The 10,968-nt window shown below is 54.2% G+C and overlaps 1 protein-coding gene across 2 annotated transcripts in view; it reads left to right on the top strand.

The window, feature by feature from the left end:
• The window catches only part of KCNK17 (potassium two pore domain channel subfamily K member 17), a 14,933-nt gene extending 7,184 nt beyond the window's left edge, over nt 1–7,749 (top strand). Inside the window, exons 3-6 of one of the 2 annotated variants that reach the window (XM_019631366.1) lie at nt 1,604–1,764; nt 2,235–2,409; nt 5,034–5,112; nt 6,956–7,211. In XM_019631366.1, the coding sequence (XP_019486911.1) occupies nt 1,604–1,764; nt 2,235–2,409; nt 5,034–5,112; nt 6,956–7,112 (572 nt within the window). In that variant the 3' untranslated portion in view covers nt 7,113–7,211. Of the gene's footprint in view, nt 1–1,603; nt 1,765–2,234; nt 2,410–5,033; nt 5,113–6,955 lie in introns of both variants that reach the window. The other variant, XM_019631365.1, reaches the window with a different exon arrangement.
• The last annotated feature ends 3,219 nt before the right edge of the window (nt 7,750–10,968 follow it).

Consider the following 10,968-nt stretch of genomic DNA (forward strand, 5'->3'; position numbering starts at 1 on the left):
GGCCTCTCTTGGGACCATGCCCTCTGGGACCCCTCAGTAAGGAGAGTGCGTGTAAACAGTGCAAGTGAGTGGGAATGCTGACCCAATGCAGGGGAGGGGCAGGGGCATTAAGCAGTGATACGGGGCAGGGTGCACGGCATCTGTCCATCTATTTACACATTCATTCCTGTATTTCCCATTCATTTGTCATTCATTCATTCATTCATTCATTCATTCATTCATTCTTGTACTCATGCAACACACATATGGTGAGCACCTATATGGTCAGATCCTGTGCCAGTTGTTGAGAATTTAAAGATGATTAAGATTCAGCCCCTGCCCTTGAGGGGCTCACAACCCTCGGGAGGGAGTGGCAGGCATCAAAACAAATCATTCCCACACGGGGGGTTTTCCTCAAAGCCTAGCAGAGTGCTGGGGGAGCAGCTCCACTGGAGGCCAGGACTTGGCAGGCCACTTACAGGGAGGCAAAGAGGGGAAATGTGCTCTTGGTAGAGGGAGTGTCGTGTTCAAAGGCACAGAGGCATGAGGGAGTCTGGCGGTTCAGCCGGGCAGGGCTGTAGCCAGAACTGGGAAAGCAGGGAACTAGATGAGGCTCAGAGCTGGGCTAAGTGAGAGTTTGGACTTTCCCCAGCAGGGATGAGGAATAATGAAGCGTAGTAACCTGGGGATGATATAGTCAGGCTTGCATTTTACAAAGACAAGGCAGTGATGACCAAAAAGAGGGAGACAGAGATGGAGCGGAATGAAGGAGGAAAGAACGTCCAGGCTGATAGAATCCTTCTAGGAACACCTCCCCCTCCCCCAGCCTCCCTTCCCTTTTCTTCATGACAGAGGCCCCAACCTCCCCCTCCCCCAGGTCACCTGACAGTCCACCCTCTGCCCCTCACTCCCAGGGTGTTCAAGAGAGAGCCCAGCTGTGTCAGTTAGGGCCCTCTGGACATCAGATAGCAAGACAGAATCGGATGTATTGGGGGTGGGAGGGGCTTTGGAAGGATGAAGTAGGAGCAGGAGAGGTGAGGAGAGCCTCAGGTGCAGAGCAGGCTGACACCTGTGAAAGGAGAGAGGCAAGGTAAGGCCTTGAGGGGGATGAGCTGCAGACTGCAGTGCAGCTCTGAGAAAGGCCTGGCCGGGTGATGGGAGCCCCTGAGCAGGATGGCCTGTTAGAGGAGTGCTTCATCGGGCAGTGGTGGCTGGGCTTGGTGCCTGTGCCCAGCTGTGGGCTGGGAGCCACCTGGACACAGCAGGGCCTTGGCCTGAATGGTGCAGTAGATCCTGGAGGCGCAGTGGCCGGAGGCTCCAAAGCCTCCTGTGCTCCTGTTCCCCCATCCCTCTGCCCACCCAGAGAGGGAGGAAGTGAAGCGAAGAAAGGCAGGACTTGCTCGCGGGTTTGATGGCACGCACACTGCCGAGCCTCCTAGAGCTTTGGTGTTCCAACCTGTAAACTATGGGGCATAACCCCCACTTGGAAGGAGGGAATGGATGTTTAGGGTCCTCTGCACAGTGCCTGACGCGGGAAAGGAAGGCCTTGACCAACACCAGCTGGAGTGGGTTAGGAACAGGGGCTCCAGGAAACGGCCCCTGAAGAGCCCCTGTGTCCCCTCAGGCTATGGCAACCTCAGCCCCCACACGATGGCCGCCCGCCTCTTCTGCATCTTCTTTGCTCTGGTGGGGATCCCACTCAACCTCGTGGTGCTCAACCACCTGGGGCACCTCATGCGACGGGGAGTACATGGCTGCGCCCGCAGGCTGGGGGGCGCCTGGCAGGTGAGGGGCCGTGGGAGTGGGGGAAGGCTGGGTCCCTTGTGGAGTGAAGGGGCGTGCTAGCGTTCGGGGCCACTGATGGCGAGTGAGGGCAGTCACTGTCCCCAGTGATAGTCTCTGGTAGAAAAAGACAGCTGTGGTGGGGATGGGGGCCTCAGGGTGTGTGGGGGGTCGCTAATGGGAGCAGGAGCTACTCCAGGGAATCAGAGTTACTGGTGGGGATGTGGTAGGGTTGGGGGGGATGAGGTGGGATTGGGGGGTCACTGCCCAGAAGGGGGATCGGTGGGGGGGGGGAGGCAGTGGGACCTGGCCAACGGGATGGGCACGAGGCACCTGGAGAATACAGGCCAGGTGGCGAGGCCCCGAGGGCAGCCCCTTCGTGCTGCCTCCAGCTCAGTACCCTCTGGCTGTCTGCTCCCGGCCCCTGCGATGGGCAGAGGCCACATGGGGCTGAGCAGCGTGTGCTCCCACAGGACCCGGTCAAGGCCCGCTGGCTGGCAGGCTCCAGCGCCCTCCTCTCGGGCCTCCTGCTTTTCCTGCTGCTGCCCCCGCTGCTCTTCTCCCACATGGAGGGCTGGAGCTACGTGGAGGGCTTCTACTTCTCCTTCATCACCCTCAGCACCGTGGGCTTCGGCGACTACGTGATTGGTGAGAGCCCCCAGCAGACGATGGGAGGGCAGCCAGAGATTCCTCTGCCTCCGCGGGTTCGTCCGCTGGGCTCCTGCTGCATGTCCACCCCTTTGGGGGCTTGGAGGCCCAAAGTCCCAATGATAGGGTCCTTGGCAGGTTCAACCCTTCCTTGTTATGTATCGAGGCTAAGGTCACTCGGACAAAAAATGACAACTGGAGTTTGAACCAGCGCTCCGGGCTGTAAGTCGCACTCCTGGCCATCTTGACAAGCCCTGGGCGGGCCTCCCATGTGCTCAGGCTGAACTATCATTCTTAGCGCTCAGCAGGTAAAGGGGGTCCCTGACCCTCCTCCCAGGTCCATAGTAGTCTCGGGGTCCCCCCTCCCCACTTCACCCTGCCCGATGAAATGCCAAGCTCCCCCTGCCCCGGGATCAGGGCCCACAAGGATCAGGCTGGAGAGTCCAGAAGACTCGGGAAACCCCAGCCCCCCACGACCTCCGCTGGAAAACAATTGGCAGCCAAACTTGGAATGGCAATAAAATGGGCTGGGGGTCCTGAAGGTCCAAGGTGGGGTTGAATCGGTGGTCAGCACCCCAGAAGGCTTGCACAGTGAAGCTGAGGCAGGTGCCCAGCAGGTGGCAGTGGAGGACATTCTGTGGGGCGGGAGGGGTGGCTGGACCCACCAGCTCAGCCTCGTCACCCCCGCCATTCCCACGATCACTGGCACCACCACCACCCTGGCCTCAGGGGCCTCTGTGCACTCGGATCCCTGACCCTAAACTGGGGAGGGGGCCCTGCCCTTCTTCGAAACTTCTTTGGAGACAGAACCCAGCCTGGAATATTGAAATTCGACTTTACCAAAGTAACAAACAGCTAGGTCACAGGCAACCTAGAGTGATGAGTGTCACCGCATTTTACTAAGGAGGAAGCTCAGGCTCAGAGACACCAAGCCATTTGCCTGAGGTTGGACAGCTGGTGAGATATTAATTCTGATCTGTTTGACTCCCAAACTCATTCTCTTTCCAGACCACCTCACCCACCCCCTATCAGGGCTACCGTGCTCCTGTCTGTAAAATGAGGGGCCTGGGCTACGGGATGGCTAAGAACCCCTCAGTGCCTTTTGGCCTGTGTGCAAGGTCCCCTTCCCTGAACCTCTCCTCCAGGAAGAACAGCCTGATGTCAGGGGCCTCATACTGTCCCTTCCTAATGTCCTCTGTTCTGGGAGGGAAGCTGTCTCTCTAGAAGGAAATCCTCAGGAACATAACTAGGTCATGTTCCCACTTCTACCCTCAGGGTGGAGAGATGTGTCTGAGGAGAGCTGAGCCCAGCAGCTCCAAGGACCACATCTACCACCTCACAGCTCAGAGAACGATTCCTGTGTCTGTTCTCTCCACTGCAGTTTCCCTTGTCGTGTCAGGGCAGTTGCATATGGCTGGTTGGGCAGGTTGAGCACTGCACAACCCTAACGGGTTGTATTCACACAGAGCACAATGAGGATGCCACCCATGGATTTGTACAGCCTCTATCCTTGTCCCCTTTTGGCTCTTATGACCTTTAAAAATGACAAGGGCTATCATGTCACCTGCCCAGCTCCTCTAAAAACCTTCAGTTTTTCTCATAGTCTTAGGATGAAGTACAAAATCCATGACTAGGCCTGCAGGAGCCCTCTATGTGACCAGGCCCTGCCTCCCTTTCCCCTCTAGGCCTCACCTTTCCATGCCGCACTTGGGCCACCCTGAAATAGTCTTCTGACCAGCAGCGGCAGCCTCAGCCCAAGGCTGTGTGAGCTGACAGGTCCTGCAGCAGCCTCCCCAATAAGGGCTCAGAGGATGAAACTCAGGGCTTGTCCCCAGTGACAGGTAGTCCTAACCCTGGCTTGGACGGCCTGGTTCTCTGAGGGAGCCAGTGCAAGGACAGGGTAGAGAAATGGGCACAGGACTCATGACCACAGTTCCTTGGGGCCCACTGACCACCAAGGCTCCCAGTTTGGCCCTGGTGGGAAGAACTGACAGGGACGACCTATATGGGGTTGAGGAGAATCTCTGCGAGGATGTCCTGAGGCCTCACGGTCCCCAAAGGCAGGGCAGGGCAGGGAGAGGGGGTGGCCCTCTCTAGACACGGTCACCCTGGAAATGGGAGGAAAGGCCTCTGCCACTGTTGAGGGAAGGGCAGTGACATCAGCACAGCCATCTCTACCCAGGCAAGGAGGGCCGTTCAGGGCCCCTGCTACCCTGTGAGCCGCGCTGTGGAAAGTGGGCGGGCAAGGGAGGCTGGGGTATGGGGCACAAGTCTCCCAGAGCCCCCTTCCACTGAACACCCTGACTCAGAGGGCCTGGCCCAAACCCACGAGAGCCCTTTCAAAGCCCAGAGGGGCTGCCTGGGAAGACTATTCCTGCTGAAAGGCTGCGGGCAGAGCTGCCCCCTTCACCCACATCACTAGAGATTTGCTACTCACTCTGGTTCCTCCTGTAGCCATTTCAGTGCCCTGTGGCAAGTGACCACCCTGAAAGCCCTTGACTGCCTTATCTACAAGGGGAAACTGAAACTGAGAGGGGGGATGATTAAGGCCATAGAGCAGGCAACCCTAGGGCAGGTCTAAGAAAGACTCCCACATCAGGGCTTTTCATATTTATGTGTTCCAGAATCTTCCATGGCTGAAAAGGGACAAACCCCAGTCTCCCCTTTTTTTCATCTCTCTCAGCCTTCCTCATCCTGGACACGGTAAAACCCTTTCTCGGATGGGAATGGTGTCTACTGTCCCTGTGTCAGCAGCACAAGGGGAGCCCACCGCTCCTCTCTGCCCACAGGCTGTGGCAGGAACAGTTCCCAGGTCCCAGCCGCCTACTCCCTGGCCCCACAGCCCCCGCAATTGCATTTGCTACTCAGTCGAGCGCCTTGCCAGCTGCCAGGACTCCTGCCACTAATGATTTCGGCTAAAAAAAAATAAAATAAGCAGCAAGAGGAACACTTCCCGTCCGCTGCCAGGAGCAAGGTGGGCTGGCGGGCGGCTGGGACACAGAGCTGGCTCACTGCTGATCTCATTTGGGACCACCGGCGGAATTGGAATTGTGGCCCATAACCCAATCGTCCTAATCCAATCCCGGCTCCAGCCAGGTGGCAAGGTTGGGCCTTGGGCTGCGGGTCCAGGTGAGGGGCCTGGTCATGGGAGGACAGGGCTGAGAGGTTGTCTTGAGGCCAGCAGGACAGGATAGAGGGTAGACAGAGGGCTGGTATGGGGAGCTAAGACAGAAAAGGATGTCGAGGAAACAGAAAGACAGTTCTTCATCCTTTGAAAGATCCCAGTGTGGTGAGGGAGGCAAGACAGACCCCAGGGAACAGACAAAGGGAAGAACTAAGTTATGAAGCAGGCTCTTGACATAACTTATCTAAGCTTCACAGCAACCCCCATCCATCCCCTCCCTCAGCCGTTATTTATCCAGCCCTGACTGTGTTGGGGATCCCAGTGTGGGAATCCAATGGCGAGTGAAACAATCACCCATCTACAGTGAACGATAAGACACCACACTGTGTGCCAAGTGCCATTCTGAGCACTTCAGATACATGAACCCATATAATAGTCACAACAGTCCTGGCAGGTGGACGCTCCTCCATTGCCTCCATTTTACAGATGAAGAAACTGAGGCCCAGAGATAAGTAAGTTACCCAACAAAAGCATATGGGCTGTGAGAGAGTATAACAGATGGGCCCAGTCTCGTCTCTGGGAAGTGAAGTCTGAAGGATAAGATCTGAAGGAAAAGGGGAAGTTAACCAGGCCAAGAGGAATTGGAAATGAAGAACATCCTGAGCTGATAAGAAGGCAAGTACAAAGGCCCTGGGGCAGGAAAGATGATAAATGGAGAAATGGGGAAAAGACCAGCGTGATTAGAGCCTAACTCTCCAAGGGGAGAGGTAGGCAAATCGAGGCTGGAGAAGTAAATCTGGGCCTTAGGATAAGAATTTAGCACTTCATCTTAAAAGCCAAAGGGGAGAAATTATTTTCCCCATTTCACAGGTGAGGGACAATCAGACAAATGAAGGGCACACAGCTAGTAAGAACTGAGGCAAGATACAAACTCCAGCACTTCTATGTTCTTCCTAAAGCTGCCTCCCTTCATATACGAGAGAATTACACACAGAGACACGCAAACAACCGATCAGACATCAGAAGCTCTTGGAAGGCTTGGGAAAACGCAGGCGGCTAGGCCCACCCCCAGAATTTCTGATTCAGTAGGTCTGGAGTGGGGCCCAATCACTTGCATTCCTAACAAACTCTCAGGTGGTGCCGCTGCTGCTGGTCCAGGGACACCACTTTGAGAACCGCTGGAGTACAGTATAAACAGAATACCTCAGACAGAGAGGAAATTTAGTTTCCAAACCCAAGATGCCAATCCAGGGCGGCTCCCTTGGATCTTACAGAGCTGACCACCAGGCCAGCCGTCCCAGACCAGTTTGGACTTCCCATATCGCTGCTCATACCCATCAAGCCCTGTGTGTCCAGTTCTGTTTGGGGAACGCGACCCTGGCTTCCCCAGGCCTCCGTCCTCTGATCTTGCCTCTCCCCCAGGGATGGACCCCTCCCGGACGTACCCGCTGTGGTACAAGAACACAGTCTCCCTGTGGATCCTCTTTGGGATGGCGTGGCTGGCCTTGATCATCAAGCTGATCCTCTCCCTGATGGAGACCCCCGGGAGATCGTATTCCTGCTACCACCACAGCTCTAAGGGGAAATTCAAGCCCCGAAGCTGGAGGCAGGGCCCAGATGGAGAGGCAGAGCCCCACCCCCCACAGCCAGACTGCTACCCGGAGCGGCCTATGGGAATCATGCAACATCAGGAACCCTCTACTCAGATCTCATGCTGTAGAAAGGGCAGCTAGCTATACTCCAGTATTAGTCCCATCTTCCTCCTCAGTAATAAGACCTCTTATTTTAAGCTTGGCACATGACCACCCAGACAAAAAACTACATTTTTTGTCTTCTCTTCAGGCTAGGTACAGCTATATGGTTCAATTCTGCCCAGTAGGATACATCAAGAGGTATCCTGTGTGACATTGGATGTGACTTTCAATGCAGGGGGTGGGCGGGTGGGGGGCCGTGTGTGCTTCTCTTCCCCCACTTCCTTCTTTTAGTTGCAATGCTAATATGGTGGCTGGAGCTCTGGCAACCTTATGGCACCATGAGGTAGAGGCCATGTTTGAGACTGGTGACACAATAAAGTAGAAAGAGCCTGGGTTCCTGATGGTTACAGAGCCACCATAACAAACTTGGACTGAAAAAGAAGAAAAAAGAAGATGAAAAGAAAAAAAAAACAACAACAACAAAAAATAAATAAATAAATAAACTTGGACTGAATAACACCAGACTTCATTTATTGTGAGAGAGAAATAAATGTCAATGTTATTTAAAACACTGCTGTTTGGGTTTTTCTGCCACTTACAACCAAAATTAATTCTAACTGACACACCCATGCCCAAAGGAAAAGGCAGCATCTGAGGCTGGAGAGAAACTATTCCCACCCCAGGTAAGTGTGCCCAGAACTGATGGAGAGAATGGATTAAGGGCTAGAGTACAGGCCCCCTACACCCTCAGACACCCTCCAGGTAAACCTACTAAAGATTTGTGAGAATTCTCGGTGCTATTTCAGCCACCAGGTGGCTGGTCCCAGTTGACTGCTGAATCCTTGACCTGTTGCTCACTCACACCACAGAAAAGCCAGGGGGATCCTCCTGCCCCACCCTGCCCCATTGCATTTGAAGATTCCAACCACAGTTTGCAAAGCCAGGGAGGGTTTGCAGAGGTCACGTCTATTTGCAGAGCTTCTCACCCTGAGCATTTCTGCCTCTCACTCAAGGTTGCTACTAGGGCAGCACATAAAGGTGTAGTCCCCACCACACCCAGGTCCCCAAGCCCGGCAAGGAGCCCTTGGCAGTACCAGCCAGTACCTGAAAGTCACCTGGGGCAGCTGGGTACTTGGCCTCAGTGGGTGCCCATGATTCTGCTCCCCTCCACCATCCTGTAGGTAAGCATCACAAGTACCCAGGGGGTTTATATGGCTCTTCCCTGTGGACAAAACTTTCAGTATTAAGACCCTCCTGGAACCGGGCCAGGGGCAGCCTTTTGGCCAAGAAAGAAGGAAGAGTTGTTACACCATCTGGCCTGAGCCTAAGTGAACCCAAGGCCAGACCCAGGGGCAAACACCAGCAAGTAAACAATAAGGCCCATGCTTATCAGAACCAGCCGATATGTCGAACAGTTTTGAGGGGGGGCGCGAGGATTAAGACAAAAGACAGGGGGGGGGGCGCGAGGACTAAGAAAAAAGACAGAAGAGAGAGTTACCGGGAGGACTCCAGATACTGAAGCCCCGAGTTTATTTTCCACCACCATTATATACATCCAGGGTGTGTACAAAAAAGAAGGGACAAATACGCATTACCTCATTCCAGAGTAATTCATTGATAATCCACTTAGAAACTTAAAGTTCAGTGGGGACAATTTCTTCCATAATCCCAGATAGCCATCTATCTCTATTGTGTCTCCCAAGGCACTGGCCATTCTCTCCACATACCTCGAGATTAAGCAAAATACCCTCCAGGTGCAAGTAAAACAAGAAGTAAAACAAGATATGCAATCAGTAAAGTCAGCCTGCATGGCTCCCAACACATGCTCACTTCCTAAGGCCCACAGGCTGAGCAGAGGTCAATGGAGGTGAGGAAGAGATTGCTGAATGTCGAAATGGCATCCTTTGTACTTAACATACTCCAGGAAAAAGGACCCTAGCAATTCAAAACTGGGAGACACAGGAGAGGCCAGCACACTGGGTTGGCCTCTATGGTCCCAACTTGCCTTGAGCCCCTTTCTCCTCGTGCTTGGACTCTCTAGACAGCGCCCTTCTCTCCCCCACCGAGCCCTTTGCCCATGTACACCCCTACTCAAGCTCTGAATACCTGCCCCACAGGGAACCAACCTGTGGTGCTGGGGGCGGGGGGAAGAGGAAGGCTTCTGATTGATCCATTCCGTACAGGTGTCTGCTCCGCAGCCAATGAGAAGAGTCACTGGAAATCTGAAGTACAAATCCAGTGGGGAGGGGCACATGAATAGGGTGGGCATGTGGAGTCGGGGAGAGATCATAAGAAGCCATGAGGGAAGTCACCTGGAGGAGTCTGGATTTGCAAAAGGCACAAGGACAGAGAATCAGACCTCTGGATAGAAATAAAAAACGCAATGGGCAGCGAGTCTTTCCCTCGTAGGCAGGAGAGAGGCGAAGTGGGAGCCGTGATGACATGGTAGGGGCAGCCTGAGAAAGCTGTTCTGCCTTGTGTGGGCAAGGAATCAAGTCATTCGCTCAGTCACTCGACCTGGGCCAGGCCACCAAGGTCTTGAGGAGGAAGGACAGGGGCCCCCTCAGAGCAGTGTACTGTATTTGTTAAGGGTGCAGTGTTTGGAGACGCTTGCCTGGCTCACCATCTCTGTGACCCTGAGCAAATCACTTACGCGTATGCGTAAGGTCCATTTGCATCAGTTATCTCTTCTGCAAAATGGAGATAGGAGCAGGGCTGGTCTCCCAAGATTAAATGAGCGAGTGTGTAAAATACCACAGGAGTATGCCTTAGCCCAGAGGAAGCATGGTGGGCACTTCAGCTGCTGGCATCCTGCAGCAGGCCCTGAGGACAAGTCAGAAGGCAGACGCTATGCAGGCCTGCAGCTATGCAGCAGGCGTTGTCTCCGCTGACCCCGTCTCGGGGGGCTCGGGGCTGGCCAGGCAGCCTGGGCTGAGCAAGCGGTGACGCAGGACTGAGCCCTGCCCTGGGAGGCTCCCAGACTGATACCATCACAGGGCTGGCCAGGATGAGGGGTCTGAATGCGCTCATGAGTCACAGGAGAACCTCCTGGCAGAGACCCGGAAGTTTATTCCAAGTTTGCACACACAGGGCCAAGGGACCGGCCAGTGCTGCTCCTTTGATGCGGAAGGGCAGGCAGACCCCCCTCACACCAGCAGCTGCGTCTGCCTTCCCTCCTGGCCGGGCTGCCCAGCTCTTTGGCTTCAGCACAGCCAGGGCAAGAACAGACTCGATGTCACATGATGGTTCCCTTTAAAACAGTAGGATCTTGAGGTGGCCAGTTGGCTCAGGTGGTCAGAGCACAGGCTTCTAACGCCAGCGTTGCCAGTTCAATTTCCACATGGGCCAGTGAGCTGCGCCCTCCACAGCTAGATTGAAAACAATGATTTGACTTGGAGCTGATGGGTCCTGGAAAAAACACACTGTTCCCCAATAAAGTTTTTAAATAAATAAAATAAAAAAATAAAACTGTAGCATCTCTTATCATCATCATCATCATCATTTCCTAATATTTAATGGATGCTTCTTAAGTGTCAGTCACTGTTCTAAGCTCTTTCCTTGAACCAAGTCATTTACTTCTCCCGTCAACTCTACGAAAAAGGAGCTATTATTTTTAATGCTGTTTTAAGACAAAGAAAATGGGATTTGGGGTGCGGGCATTAAGACCAAAGGTAGCCACCAGTCCCTGCAGGTCATGCCTGCTCTCTGGTGGTGAAGATAAATGCCCAGCCTGGAGGCAGG

The sequence above is a fragment of the Hipposideros armiger genome, unplaced genomic scaffold, assembly GCF_001890085.2.
Source record: "Hipposideros armiger isolate ML-2016 unplaced genomic scaffold, ASM189008v1 scaffold_993, whole genome shotgun sequence".
Classification (NCBI taxonomy): Eukaryota; Metazoa; Chordata; class Mammalia; order Chiroptera; family Hipposideridae; genus Hipposideros; species Hipposideros armiger.